Below are 16036 nucleotides of genomic sequence, written 5' to 3' on the forward strand. Positions count from 1 at the left end.
AAGGTAAAATGTGAAGGGTGGGTCTTTAGAGAAGTTAAAAAAAAGGTAAGGACTCAAAAAAAAAAACACTTGATTTGGTGATCAGGCAGTCGTGGATGACTTGTTTTTATCAGATGACTCTTGAAAATAAAATCTTTATTCAGAGAGGTCCAGTTGAGCTATAGAACTCTTTACCTGACATAACTTGCTCTTTGAGGCTGGAGTAACTGAAAGAGAGCCTAAGAGTACTCACTCTGCACAAATACCAGGGAACAAGCATACTTTAAGAAGTATGATTAAAATGAAGGTTCTGGCTGCTGTAAGAATGAGGTTCTTGGAGAAGCTGTTGCCTTCCCGCGCCCCATCTATTTGAGATCAGCTCTTGCCAAATACAACAATGCCACCCACTACTCCTTTCCAGCAAAGACATTATAGGCCATTTGTGACTCTTCTGGCAGTTAACCATCTTCACTCCCCATTCTGCTTGTGTCTGCCTTTGGGGCTAATTCACCTCTCATTTCCTCTTCTAGACAATAGGAGTAGGGAAAGAAGGGAGAAGATAATCAAATGAGTACATTAGGGAATGTATTTATACCCTTAAGAGATGGTGGGGGGGGGAACTGAAGAAAGCACAAAAGACCAAAAATCTGATTTAAAGAACTTTGTGCAGTTTGTAACTTTCAGATGCACACAGCAACGGGAAGCAGGAAAAGTTCTGCTTCGAAGAAGAGAGATAAGCATCTGATAAGTTCTGGTCTTTGCTTGTACAACAAATAAGTCACCGTGTAAAAATAAGAGCTTTTACAAAGCTAAAGCACTTCCTTGGGGTCTGTAAATATTCATCTTAAAATTCATCCCATATATTTAACACTTTCCCCCCGAACATATGAAAAAAGAGGAAATTATGATAAATTCTGAATTAACAGAGTCCTAACTAATGAGATTTCACTCTTGCAGAATTGACAGGAAAACAGTACTTTTGTGTAAGATGTTAAACTTGGTTAACGTGAGATTTGATATTCATGATTCCAACCACTGCTGGAAAAGCCAGTAAAATGGAAACATTCTTGTCCTAGAAAAATCAGTTTTTCAGCTGATGTTATGATGTCTTAAACAAATCCTGCCACACAAGAAACCAAGTGCTCTTACCCCAAGGTGCTAATAAATCCATTTGTCGATCCCTCGGCGTACAGAGAACAAATGTCTCCGATGTGAAGGAAACTAGACATCTTGTCAGACATGGCTTTCTTGAGAATCCTAGACAAAGTAAAATATGCAACATTATTAGAAGGAAAGAAATGCTCGGGGGTGGGGGGGTGGGAAAGTCACTGAAAATTGGCTTCGCTCAATTTTCCAAAGCGGCCTACTTAAAAGTCAAATTTAAATGGGGGTGTGACAGGCAGGCAATTCACTGAGCCAAGCAGGACATCTGCAACCACATTTTTCCCACATATTCTTTAATTTCAGGATATTCCAACCACAGTAATGCTTGTTTCTAATGAAACCATGCCTGGATCCAATTCTCCAAGTTGAAGACCCTCGATAATAAATAGTGAATATGAAGAGAGGAGGAAGTCAGCCAAGAACTCTGCAGTCCTGAGGAGCTGGAAAGTCTGACTTATGAAACATTAACATATTCAATCTGCCTCAGGGAATGTTCAGTCAGAAGGAAACACCTGGTATAAAACTTGGGTCCAGCAGTGCCTGGGCTGAGGTGCCAAAGCAACAAAATGAAATTAATAAGAGGAAACCTAGTAATAAATACCACAAAGCTCTGGCAGCCTTTTAAGAATTCAACAACCTACACACTTCAGCCAAATGCTATTCCAGGGTCCTTCCTTCTCATACTTCACCAAGAAACACTTGCAGAGGGAGAAAGAATCTTAGCACCTGGTCCAAACCCTTCCCAATGCAATTAAGAAGAGTAAGGTTGAGGTTGCTTAAGAACCTTGGTCAGGAACGCACACAGCTAGTTAGGGGCAGTCCTAGAAAATGCTCTTAAGTTCAGGAAATCTCTACACAGCCTAGTAGACACACACACACAAATATCAAAGAAAATATTGACATGACTCATAGAAACAGCTTTCATCAGAGGCATAAATATTGAGGAGTGGGAGCCAATTGTAAAAAACTAAATTGACATCTAAGAAACAATCTCAGGGGCTTCCCTAGTGGCGCAGTGGTTGAGAGCCCGCCTGCCGATGCAGGGGACACGGGTTCGTGCCCCGCTCCGGGAGGATCCCACATGCCGCAGAGCGGCTGGGCCCGTGAGCCATGGCTGCTGAGCCTGCACGTCCGGAGCCTGTGCTCCACAACGGGAGAGGCCACAACAGTGAGAGGGCCGTGTACCACAAAAAAAAAAAAAAAAAAAAAGAAACAATCTCAGTTTTATGGGAAGAGTGTGTGCTGGTGTGGACTGCAGTACCTCCCCATCACTTCCTCAGGCACCTGGTGTGTAAACGTTCAGGGTCACCTAGGTCTTCCCCAGACCTCTCCTCCAAACCCAGACCCCCTTAAACATCTTTGCCCATCTCTTTACTCAAGATTCCTTGCCAGAAAGCATTCCTCCCGCAAAGCCACAAGAGTTGTAAGGGCGTGGAAAAGCATACTCTCCTGAAATTGCTTTCTGGGTGCCAAGTTTTCTTTTCAGAATTAGTATGCAGCAATGATGAGCAGGAAACCTCAGGAAGCATTTCTCCTACCTTAGCAGGAGCGGCAGGTAAGAAAACAAACCATTAAAGAACCTCAGTTCACTGCTTGTGAGAAACAGCAAGGAAAAACTCATTTATCCCCCCAACAACCAAGATGTTACAAGAGACATAAAGAGCACTGCCTTGAACTTATGTATAAAGAGAGACAGCAGCTGAGAACACAAACTCTCAAACAGAAGAGCCAGCATCTCTCGACCTTGGGGAAAGACAGACAACATGCAGAGGGACAGATTGCCAAGTCCCCCTCTCCAGAATCGAGGCTATCATCCTGTCATTTCTTCCTAACTGGATATTTTATACCTAAAGGCAAACCAATGTTTTAAACAACATCCCCCGAAGCTGCACAAATGAAAACCACTAAGGGGCATTAATATTTCCCTTATGTGCTTATATATAAAAGTTTCATCATAAAGGGTCAGGAAGTCAGTGTACTTCTGGAACTGATTACTGGGAAACAAGTTCTGTTTGAATTTTGAGTCAGACCAAATTTGTGTCTGCACACTTCGACCTCCCAGAAGGACACTGGCAAGTTGCTGAACGCAGGAGAGCAGGTACGTGCTCAGGCAAGAGGGCAAGGGGCCTTGTCTGCTGTGAATGACTCTCCTTTCGGGCTTGGCCTTTGAATGAGTATTTGGCCCCAGTGGAGACCAGGCCAGGAAATAGGAGTATGACTGTTATTCACTGAACTTTCAGCACCACCTGGTCACCTTACTAAAAGCTTCAGGCCCTTAATGGGAAGAAGTGGACAAAATTCAGTGTTCTGGAATGACAAAGCATGACATACTCAACGTTGCCTGCGGTTGATAATTGAGGTACATGTCTGGACCACACTCGTGCAGCAAGGTTCTGCATTACGACCGTTTCCAATAATAATGCCTAGCATTTGGCAAGCATTATCATGCCCACCATTGTGCTGAGAGCTTTACAAATGTTCTCAAATCCTCAGGACCACAGCATGAGGCAGGCGCTACCATTATTCCCATTTTGCTGTTGGGAAACTGAGCTACAAAGAGGTTAAGATGGCCAAGCCACATATAATTAACAAGCAGGAAGGCCCAGGTTATAACCCTGGTCTACGTGACTGGTAAACAGAACTGTTCAATGGTGATACCTGGAACATGGATTAAAATGTTAACCATTCTTATTCTTTGGGTGACAAGACTATGGAGAACTGATTTTCTTTTATACGCACAATTCTATTTGCTAATTTTCCTACTTTGGTATTTCCTAATTTTTCTACCGTCGCCACATAATATTTTGATAGGGAAAAAATTTAAGTATCTTCTTCCTCATCAACATGCTTATTAAGTAGATAGTTGAACAAATAAACTTTAGGCATACTTTACATTTCCCCCAGAAAACGCAGGCCAATACATCCACACAGTTAATGATCCTCTACTGAGCAATCTGCCAGGGGTCCCAATTTTAAAAAGGCCGGGGGCGGGGGGGGGGGGGGAGGCGAGGGCAGGGACAGATTCTTCCCCAGGGTCTCAAACAATAAGTACCCTCACACAGGACCAGGCAGAGCCTCCCTGGTCTGGCTGGAAATCTTTGGAGCTTTCCCGTCACCTACCATTAGTCAAGTGGAGGAAGAGGAGAAGGGCGAGGGAGGGGGAGGAAAGGGAGGAGGGGGAGGAGGAGGAGGAGGAGGAGGAGGAGGAGGAGGAGGAGGGGAAGGGGGAGGGGGAGGGGGAGGGGGAGGGGGAGGGGGAGGAGGGGAGGAGGGGGAGGGGGGAAGGAGGCAGAGGAGGGGGAGGAGGGGGGAGGGGGAGGAGGGGGGAGGGGAGGAGGGGCAGGGGGGAGGGGAGGAGAGGTTCTGGTGCAATCATCAGTGATGTCCTGGAAGTAAAAACAAAGGCCACTGATAGTCAACAGAACAGGCCTCTGGGGCCTGGAGGGGAGGAGGTGGAAAGTCAGCCGGTGCCATGGGCCTGGGAGCAATCTTATGGAAGACTTCCTGTTGTTTAGAAGCAGGGTGGGAGAGCCCGCCTCTTTATCTGATCCTGAACCACTTGTGCCTGCAAACTCTTCACAGCTGTACCCAGGGCTCCTGTGTCACTCACACAGTGGCTGGGGATCACCTAAGGGAAAAACAGAGCCAGGGCCAACCTGCAGTTGAGCTGCATGACCCTGGTACATCAAACACTATATGGATACCTAGGGCTCTTTGCTAACAAACTCTGAATTGGTCACCAGACATCTATGAAAACAAGCCCAGGTGGTCAGCTCCAGAGCTCCAACTGTCTCTTGGCCTACTAACTATTATTTTTAGTCCACCACTGTCATCCAGGCCACTTAAACCTCTCTGCTTTCCTTTCCCCATCTGTAAAATGGGGATAATACGTACTTCAAGGAGTTGAGGAATAGATGAAATGGTACGTACAAAGTGCCCAGTACAGGGGCTGGAGGACTTTCACCGCTCAATGCTAGCTATTTTTCATTATTTTTTTAATGAGGTGAGGTGGAACTCTGGATGATTCTTGGGCTTCAAAATTATGAATCGCTATATTGTGTAAATGAAACTTATATAATATTATAAATTTACTATACCTCAATTTAAAAAATAAAAAGGGGCTTCCCTGGTGGCGCAGTGGTTGAGAGTCCGCCTGCTGATGCAGGGGACATGGGTTCGTGACCCGGTCAGGGAGGATCCCACATGCCGCGGAGTGGCTGGGCCCCTGAGCCTGCGGTCCACATTGGGAGAGGCCACAACAGTGAGAGGCCCGCATACCATAAAAAAATAAATAAAAAGAATTCTTTATATTAAACTTTCTCTGTTCATTATATAGGTTCTGGGCATATAATGTACAACATGACAACTACAGTTAACAATAGTGTATTGTATATTTGAAAGTTGCTAAGAGAACAGATCTTAAAAGTTCTTATCACAAGGAAAAAAATTTTTAACTATGTATGGAGACAGATACTAACTAAACTTATTGTGGTAATCATTTCGCAATATATACATATACCATTATGTTGTACACCTTAAACTTAGACAATATTATATGTCAAGTATCTCAATAAAACTGGAAAATTAATAAATTTTTAAAAAATTTAAACTCAGCAAAGGAAAGGATCCCCTGCATAAAAAGTCAGCTGGGTATCAACAAATGAACTCCTGTATGACCCATGATGATACACTTCACTTTAGGGAAGATAATTACCCTCCCTAATTCATCCCTTGAGAAAAAGCTGAACAATTCAGAATTATACTCAACTCCCAACCACAGAACATTCTGGCCTTTCCAAATATACAGAATCATAGAATAAATGGCGGAAGCAACCCTGCAAAGCCTGTAATTCCATCTCTTGCCCAATGATAGAACTCCCCCCGTCCCACCCCACCCCCCATCTCGCCTAGGTATAGTCTTCGCTTCTGCTTGAACACCTGGCAATGAGGTCTACCCTAGGTTCAAACAGCCTAGTCAGAAGACACTCCTGCCCTTGTCCCCCCGCCCGACACAAGGACAAACACCTCCCAGAATTTTTGCTACTGATCTGTCTTCCGATGTTCAAAGACCTCTGAGTATGTGAACGCTCTCTATCTGATTTCTCCTTAAGACATGGCTTCTGATTGCAAAGCATCAGCATCGTCCCCTGTTCCTGACAGCACCTGGCCTCAAGAGCCAGGGTTCCAACCCCAGCTCTGCCAGCTCATCACTGCACGGCTTCAGGCCAGATCCGTAACTTCCCTAAGCCTCGCTTTTCCCATCTATAAAAGAGGGATAGTGAGAGTACCTCCCTCAGCAGGTGGTCAGGGGCTCAATACGATTGTGTTTATAAAGCACCCACCAAAGTACTCGGCAGAAAGTAAATCATGCAATCTACAGAAGCCATTTCTAGACCACCTCCACCTCCTACCACTGCTCTAACCAGCTGATGCACCTTCTAAAACAGGATTCCCCCAGGGAGGCTCGACCAGGGTGGAGAAAGGTGGATTACTACTGCCTCTGTGACGTCCTCAGGCAGATGGAGCTGTGGTGGCTTTGCTGAGCCTCACATCACCCGCTGGCCCAGCTTCAATTCACTGTCCTCTGAAACTGTTCCCTGAGCAAACTATAAAGAAAAGGGATGTCGGATTCTATTGGTAAGCAAGGTGGGAATTCAAATGCGCCAATTCAATACTCAAAAGCATTGAATTGTATACTTTTTTTTTCCCCTTGGCCGTGCCACGTGGCATGTGGGATCTTACTTCCCAGACCGGGGATCAAACCTGTGCCCCCTGCAGTGGAAGCACGGAGTCTTAACCACTGGACTGCCAGGGAAGTCCTACTGAATTGTATACTTTAAAAGGGTTATCATTTTTTGTATGTGAATCATATTTCAATTAAAAAAATCAATGTGAGTTCACAGAAAAGCAGACATACCAAGCTTTCCACAAATATAAAGAACACTGTAAAGGCTGGGAAAAAAAAATGCACCAATTCAGAGATCTCCTTGGAGAAGAAATCCGTGGTCAAAGAATCTGTGTTGCTCTTTGCCTTTTCTATACCTGCCTGGTCATCATGTCCACTCTGCTGGCTCCAGTGGTTTCTCTAGGATGAGGATTCCCAAATCTGTCTCATGGCCAAGAGCTACTGGGATTCAGCTCCTAAATGCCCACAGCATCTCAATGTACCAAAAAGAACTCACCTGTGTGCCCAACCCTCTTCTCCTCCTCCATACTCACATCATCTACCTCCACAGAGTCTGGTGACATCTCCTGTCTCCCCTCTCTCCTTTTCCCTGTCACAGGGCCTTTGCCCATGCTGTTCCCTTGGGCCTAGAACACACTCATCCCTATCTCATCCCTTGCCCTACTTAAATCCCAGATCTGTTTGGGATCTGTTTTGCATACCCACTGCATTCCCATCACCAGTGCCTACCACATGGTAGGTGCTTAGTAAGTATGTCAAATATATGAATGAAGAAGTTTAATGGGCATCAAATCTTACAGAGTTTAAGCTTTAATATATTTCTTGACTCCCCCAATTCTTTTGAACTCCTCTTCCCCGGCCCAACTGCAGCCATTACTATTTCTCAACTGGGCTCCATAAACCCTTCCTATTCATCTCCCTGAATCTGTCTTTCTCCCTGCATCTATTCTACACGCACAGCCAGTATGACCTTCTAGAAGCATAAACCAGACGATGTCATTCCTCTACTTAAAACCTTCCCAAATCTCTTCAGGGCTCTCCATAATCTGGTCCCTGTCTACCTCTCCTTCCTCGTCTCTCTGTACTCTCCACACTGCTTTTACACTCCAGCTATGATGAACTCTTCCAGATTCCCCAACATGCTGTATGCCTCCCTGTTCCCCAGGCCTTGGCATATGCCGTTCCTGCTGCCTGACACTCCTCCCCTCACCTCCCCACCACCCCCTGTGGCTAACTTCCAGTTACCTTTACAATCCCAGTTTGATGTCACTGCCTCTGGGAGGCCCTCTCAGACTCCCCAAATCTGGGTTATATGTTGGCAATACGCTTCTCTATATAGCACCCCAATTACCCCATCTGGGCCCACCACCACTGTCCTAAAATCACCTGTTCACTTGGTTGCTTGTTTACCTGTCTTCACCATTAGACTGTGAGTCCATGAGAGTAAGAACAGCAAAATTATTCTTCCCCACTGCCTCCCAGTCCCTAGTACAGTGCCTGGGACACGGCAAGCAGTCAACCTTGGGTTCAACGTACTACAGTATCAACTTGTCTGTTGCCTAAAAGAAATTACACTGGTTTTTAGGGGATTGTTTTCCTAAAACTAATAAAAGCCAAGTTCATACTGTTGGATCAAGAATGGAGAATACAGGCCTGCTGGCCCTTTTGAACAGATTTCTAAAAGAAATCTGGAGAGCCAGAAACAAAATATCTAACTTCCATCCCTGAAAAGAAGTACCCCTCTCCCACTGACCATCCCTTAATATGTCCAAAAAGGCTAGAAACATTGACTCAGAACACCTGGATTCAAATCCCAGCATCATCAGTTAGCTGCAGTGTGTTTTTTTTTTTTTTAAGAAGATGTTGGGGGTAGGAGTTTATTAATTTATTTATTTATTTTTGCTGTGTTGGGTCTTCGTTTCTGTGCGAGGGCTTTCTCTAGTTGTGGCAAGCAGGCGCCACTCTTCATCGCGGTGCACGGGCCTCTCACTATCGCGGCCTCTCTTGTTGCGGAGCACAGGCTCCAGACGCGCAGGCTCAGTAGTTGTGGCTCACAGGCCTAGTTGCTCCGCGGCATGTGGGATCCTCCCAGACCAGGGCTCAAACCCATGTCCCCTGCATTGGCAGGCAGATTCTCAACCACTGCGCCACCACGGAAGCCCTGCTGTGTGTTCTTAAGCAATTTACATAACTTCTGAATTTCAACTCCCTCATGCATATAAAAAAAGGTGGGGTGGGGGCTTCTCTGGTGGCGCAGTGGTTGAGAGTCTGCCTGCCGATGCAGGCGACACGGGTTCGTGCCTCGGTCCGGGAAGATCCCACATGCCACGGAGCGGCTGGGCCCGTGAGCCATGGCTGCTGAGCCTGCGCGTCCGGAGCCTGTGCTCTGCAACGGGAGAGGCCACAGCAGTGAGAGGCCAGCATACCGCAAAAGAAAAAAAAAAAAAAGGTGCGGTGAACACCCTTCCTATCTCACAGGGTCATCATGAGGGGAAAACCAGATAATCCACACAAAGTGCTCAGCCCAGTACCTGGCCCTCACTAAGGGCTCACTTTTTTATTTTCAAGTGAGACTGAAATGAAGACGTTCCCTTTTCTTCCTTCAAAGTCTTCACTCACTTCTGTCCATAACTTGTGATTCTTCTATTGGATACATCCTTCTTACTTTGTCAGCACTGCTGGAAACACACTCAAATAAACAAAGGTCCCAGAAATGTTTCAGTCCTCTGCAGGCCCGTTAAGTGGCCGACAGTAGGACAAGTCATCCAAGGTACTGCTTCTCAGCCCCCAGATTCAAAACACCCAAGACAGCCAGACTTCATCTCCACTTTCCCTTCTTCTAACATCAAACCAGGCCCCTGCTGGAAGGCGGGGGTGGAGGGTGGAAACCTCTTCAAAGGAATGATGTAATTCAATATTTAGAACCTCTTCCACTTGGGTGTTAAGACAGGCTAAAGCACAGCCTCATCAAAAAAGAAGTATGTTCATTTCATTTTAAACAGTTCAAGATAGGAAAGAAATCCAATTTTTTTTTTTTTTTGCTAAAAGCTTTGTGGCAGAACCTCACTGATTGTCATTTTTCCCATCTAGTTTTCCTGCACATACTTAACTAATTGCATTATATTCGTTTTTCTAAAAAAAAAAAAAACCTCAACTATCGCCTACACACAATTCAGAATTTAAAAGTTAGCAACTCCTGAAATGAGATCAAGTTAGAACACTTTCATTAACCAAGAAGTTAACTAAGGTATCACTTAATCCTCAAGGGTGGACGAACAAGGGAAGAAATCAGAATCATTACTTTATGGCAGTGAATAGACCCCAAAACCACAGACTCACACATTTTTATTAACATGTAGAAGCAAGCCTCTTTCATTAAGATGAAGCCACCTGGCCCTTAGGGCTGAACAGTCTGACTTTCAGTAATCAGGGGACAAAAAGAAACCCACTGACACTGCCCTCTTAAATTCAGCCCTTCCAAGCCCTGGTGTCAGGCACTGAAGACCCCCGTCATGCCTGCCCCTGGTGCATCACCCACTTCCTGATGACCAACTGCCCTATGTGTTTTTCCCACCCACTTACTTTAATTTTGACAATTGTATACATCACCCAAGACACATGCAAAATACTCCCCAGAGACCTGGATTTGCACTCATTTACCCTACTTAAACACTCAAACTGACTAACATGGAATACCTCATCTATTTTTCTTTTTGGCCATGCCACGAGGCATGTGGGATCTTAGTTCCCCAACCAGGGATCGAACCCATGCCCCCTGCAGTGGAAGTGCAGAGTCCTAACTACTGGACCGCCAGGAATTTCCCTCATCTACTTCCAATAGCTTCCACATTGATGCTTTTAACACTAGTTGTGACAGAACCCGAGGAAAATAATGCTTCGAGACAATCTAATTTCTATCACAGGACACAACTTCATCCAAGGCCAACAGCTGCAAGAACCACCAGTGTAAGGGGTTGTAGAGTAACAGCCATTAGGGAAGTTGCATTTGAAGTGACTGTTTTCAGACATGGAGAGGAGAGGAACCTGCGCTTTACCATTTTTTAATGACCCCTCCCTCCCACTGCAGAACTTCTGGACTGGTTGGTTAATCTTGCTCACCTGGAAAAGAGGAACACAAGTACCATTGGCTTCCAAGTTCTCAGTGTTCCTTTGCAATTCAGGAGGAGCTTTAGCTGGGAAGCAATTCTGTTCTGCAAGAACAGCTTAAACGCATTCCCATGCATATATTTCCGAACAGAAAGCTTTCCTCTCCCAAATGTTCCATGCCACCATACAAGCTTCCAAATTACCTACCTATCCTATAAGCCAGTGGCTCTTAATGGTACCCCTGGGACCCCTGAGAGCTCCCAAGACCCTTCTGGAGAATCTTCAAAGTCAAAACTATTTTCATAAGAACACCAAGGTGTCATTTGCTTTTCACTCAGTCTGTCATACATGTACAGTGGAATTTTCCAGAGGCTGCAAGACATGTGATGTCACAAGAGACTCAAGGCAGAGGCAGGTATGTGAGTCCAGTTATCTTCTATTAAGCCAGATCTCAAAGCAATTTTCAAAAATGTAAAACAATGCCACTCTTCTCACTGAATTTTTTTTGTTTTGGAAAACATAGTTATTGTCTATTAAAAATATATGTTACTGTTTTAATATGCAATAGGTCTATTTCTTATATTTTCTGTGTTAATTTTCTCAGGGTTCATTTTGAATATTATAAATACAGATTGGTATAACTCATGTCAACAGAAGTTCTTTGAGGTCCTCAGTAATTTTTAAGCATGTAAAGAGCTCTTGAGGCCCAACAGTTTGAAAAAACTGCTGCTACAAATTTTCTTTAAGATTTGCTCTGGCACTGGCTGGTCGTGTACTTAGGACTCATATCATATAAATATAAAAAACTGAATAGGATTAAAATGCAAACCATACAACTTAATAGCCAGGGCTTTAGAGAGGACCCCTTGATTCGAAACTTAAATCCTTTTTATTTGACACATTGAGTACCTACTATATATTACCCCTACTCCAGGTGCTGAGGACGTAGGTCAAATAAGACAGTCCTGGTCCCTGTTCTCATGATACACACACTCTAGTGAAGACAGTAAAGAAACAAAAAAGATAAAACAATCAAGTCAGACAATGATAAGTACTATCCCGAGAATTAAAACTGTCACCCAATCGTATCAGTTATGGCTGCTCAGGGAACAAGTTGAGACATGTAAATAAGACCTGAAAGTCAAGACAGAGGCAGTCATGCAAAAGAAATCAGGCGGAAGGGCATTTTAGGCAGAGCAAACAGCTAGCACCAAGGCCCTACAGCAGAAAAGGGCTTGGCAAGTTCAATGAACAGAAAACCAGTGCAAAGTCGGGAGAATTCATGGAGAAAGGAGGAAAGTACTGGGCAAGGTCAGAGAAAAGAGAAGCCTGTGCCAGTGGGACTTCACAAGGGTAAAATGCATGGCTTTTATTATAACTGTGATGGGAAGTTCGGAACCTTGACCAAGTCACTTACTCTTTCTGGGCCTCAAACTACTGATCTGCAGAAATGGGGATCCTGAGGGTTTACCTCATAAAGTTGTGTTGAGGATTAAACACAAAGAAAGGAAATAATGGACTTAGCACACAGGAGGCAAGACATAGGAAACATTCCTGTGTGCTGTTATTCTACTTTCTGATCTGCTCTCTCTTCTACTCTCATAAGCTACTCGTATTGAGGGCTTATGGGCTTATGATCAGTTGTAGATCAGTCTATCAACCAGCAAGTCCAAATGAATGCAGACAAGGGACACACTGTGACATGCGTTTACCTGAACATGCCAACACCAACTCCTACAGAATGTTCTCCCCAAGTAAGACCCAAACCACCCAAGCACCGCCAAGTGAAGAATGGATGACTGCATGACACCTATGGAACCCCAAGTTTTGCTACTTGGCCTGAAAGCACCGTACGCTTGGAAAGTCATTCTTCTGCTGAAAAACGTAGCCAATAGAAATCCATCAGCTTTTCCTGCTCTTTCTTGGCATATCCACATCACCTCCAGCCCCTACAAAACAAAGGGCTTTTGCCAAAGTCTTTCAGCGCTGGTTTTATTGCTGCTCGCTTTAAAAATGACTGTTTAAAAAGAATGAAATCATAAAGCACCCTTTAAAGTTAGGGTGCAAAGAAGCGGGCTTATGCACAGAGACTTACAAGCGCCTGGAGGTCCAAGAGACCTCAGGGACTCAGAAACACGGTGGGGGGGGGGGGGGGGAACCATAGCCGCCACTTCACTTTTAGGTCAAGCAGCCCCCGGTGGGCATAGCCAGGCAAAACCACAAGGCCTTTTAGAGGGAAAACAAGAGTATGCCCAGAAAAAAGGAGAGCTGCCAACATTTGATCAATCTCCTGGCTGGAGACCAAGGACACTCCCTCCAGAGAAGCACAAGCCTCAGTAAGACGCCCTAGCCCAGGCACATATATGGTAACACGGCTGTAAATACGGGGGAGAGAAAACCCATCCTTTTCATGGTTGACTCTGCCAACAGAAGGAGAAAAGGTTCTCTTTCTAACCGTCTCTGCTTACTGGGGACTCTCACGGTTAATTCTGGAACTTCCTTTGAGCAAAGACACTTTGACGATAGCATCTTCGTTGTGAAACGAGGACGAGCAGCAGCACGGTTTACAGCCGGACACCCGGCTAGATGCTCCCACCCCCACTGCCATCCACGTCTCTGTGCAGCCCCCTCCTCGCCTTCTGGTTCCTCTAGAGTCTAATCAGACTGTCCTCAGAAATGCAGTGCGTCCCCATCAAGAGAGAATTTATTTGACTGCACAAAGCACTTCTCTCTGGAGCTCAGAAGATCGCATTCTGCTTTCGTTTTCAGCCAGTCGCAAAGAAAGTCATCAATTCAGAAGTTTCGACTTTAAGCAGGGCCCTCTGTTACAATCTCAGAAATAATCATCGTAAATCTGAAGTGCGGAGCGATCCTCTGGTTTAAATTGTTGCTCCTTTAGACATCTCACACACACACACAAAGATAAACTACTTGCCTTTTCACAAACACATCCGCTAAATAAGCTATTCTTGAAACAGGTACACGATCCACAGAGTTATTTCTCAGAAAAGATGTCAGTATGACACGTGCTCCTGGCCTACTCCTAAAGGCCAACGTAAGAGAAGCCAATCAAAGTCGGCAGTCAGAGCACTTTACATTTGGTGCGGAGAGATCATTTAGCCACAAGTCCTCCTTTTATAGGTGGAAACAAACATCCTCTGAGAGACTTCTTGGAGGTCACACAAACCAATTGGTGGCCAAAGCCTGCAGACCACAGGGCTCCAGGCACCAAGACCAACGCTTGGAGGGATGGGGAGGGTGTTTGTTTTGTTAAAAAGTTAAAGTCAGTCCCGACCTAAGAAGACCCCCCTCCGCCCCGCCATAGGCTGAACCACAAAAAAATAAATAAATAAATAATTTTTAAAAGCACGTTAGGTTAATATCCTCAGAGAGAGAGAAAAGTCTCACTAAGTTTGGGAAAAACACTCTAGGCTTTCTCAGCCTCAGGGTTACTGTCACTGGGGGACAGACAATTCTTTGCTGTGGGGGACCCTTCCTGTGCACTGTAGGATGTTTAGCAGCATCCCTGGCCTCAACTCACTAGGTGCCACTAGCACCCTCTTCCCCTCAGCTGTGAGGACAAAAAAAAAAAACATCTCTAGCCACTGCCTAATGGCCCCTGGGGGACCAAATCACCCTGCTGGAAAGGCTTGGTTGTTTTGATCTCTGAGACCTTTTGCTAGCATCTATTATTCTCTACAACTTGGCAGCAATGCCCCAAAGCAGGTATTTTTATACCTATTCTACAGAAGAGGAAACAGACGCACAGATGTTACATGTTTTGCCTGGACTGAACACGCAGGCAACACCCAGTTCTCGGGAGTCCCCATCCTGCGGCTCAGCAGGACAACACCATTTCAACCTGACAGCAGCTCATTCACTACTGCATTCCTACCTCCACTCCCTTTTAGTAACCATCACCAACTTCCCAAGTCAAATGCTCTCCAGAGAGCTGTGCTGAGAAAACACCTCAAAAGCAACCATGAGGAACTGCTGAAGACCTTTCTACCCGGTTCTCACTTCACTCTCCACGGCAAACAGGCAAAGCAATAGGCCAACTCAGGAAATAGGTCACCGGGACAGGGGTACAAAAAATTAGACGAAGAAGTAGCCTACAGACTTCAATGGGAGATAAAACGTAGATAAATAACCTCATTCATGAGTACCTGTGAGCACTTACTATGTGCCAGGTACTCCTATGAGGGAAAAATCAAAAAGGCCTATAGATACAAAGTGTCACGGCGATTCAGATGACAAAGACTTTTAAGGTTCAGGAAAGGTTTTCCAGAAGAGGAAGACCTGGCTGGGAAGAGACGCACTTGGCAAGGTGGATACAGAGGGGATAAGGATGGGGTCGGCAGGCAGAAAGCACACGTGCAAAGGTACAGAGACAGAACATGATCACGCACGTGGCTGGGAAGTACATGAATGTCCCCAAGTCTAGGTGTTTTTGTAAGCTTTTTCTGTTCAGATATATGTGCATGTGAAGGGGGTATGAGGAGCTTTTCAAGCTGTTTCTGCAAAACAAAATCACTTCCCAAAGAAAGCTGCTCCTGAAATGCAAACGAACACTGAGGAATTTGGAGGCTAGTGGTATTTTTTTCTTCTGTTCATCTTTTTCTGATGAGCAATGCTATACCAAGCAGTCCAGAAGTTCTGCTGACTCGAAGGGTCATAGAACATAATAAAACGTAACTTCCTCAAAGTGTCTGACAACAGGTTAAAATGCAGCTTTCTGTGTGTCTGTGGCTTCACAATCCTTAGTAGGCTTTACATGTAGATTTTGGTCTCCTTCTACCTCTATCCAAACAGCCAATTTAAAAAACTCCCTCAATGTAAGCATGAAAGCTCTCATTTTTATCAGAGAGAATCCTGCCAGACTTTTTTTTTTATCTTTATTGGAGTATAATTGCTTTACAATGGTGTGTTAGTTTCTGCTGTATAACAAAGCGAATCAGCTATACATATACATATATCCCCATATCTCCTCCCTCTTGCGTCTCCCTCCCTCCCACCCTCCCTATCCCCTCTAGGTGGTCAAAAAGCACCGAGCTGATCTCCCTGTGCCATGCGGCTGCTTCCCACTAGCTATCTATTTTA

At 45.0% G+C, this 16036-nt stretch overlaps 1 protein-coding gene across 4 annotated transcripts in view; it reads right to left on the reverse strand.

The window, feature by feature from the left end:
- Window positions 1-1220, reverse strand: part of ITPR1 (inositol 1,4,5-trisphosphate receptor type 1) — a 296145-nt gene extending 294925 nt beyond the window's left edge. For all 4 annotated transcript variants that reach the window (XM_065886463.1, XM_065886459.1, XM_065886462.1 and 1 more), the window contains exon 1: window positions 1129-1220. In XM_065886463.1, coding sequence (XP_065742535.1) covers window positions 1129-1220 — 92 coding nt within the window. The remainder of the gene's footprint in view (window positions 1-1128) is intronic.
- Between the last annotated feature and the right edge of the window lie 14816 nt (window positions 1221-16036).

This window comes from Phocoena phocoena, chromosome 10 (assembly GCF_963924675.1).
Source record: "Phocoena phocoena chromosome 10, mPhoPho1.1, whole genome shotgun sequence".
In the NCBI taxonomy this organism is placed as follows: domain Eukaryota; kingdom Metazoa; phylum Chordata; class Mammalia; order Artiodactyla; family Phocoenidae; genus Phocoena; species Phocoena phocoena.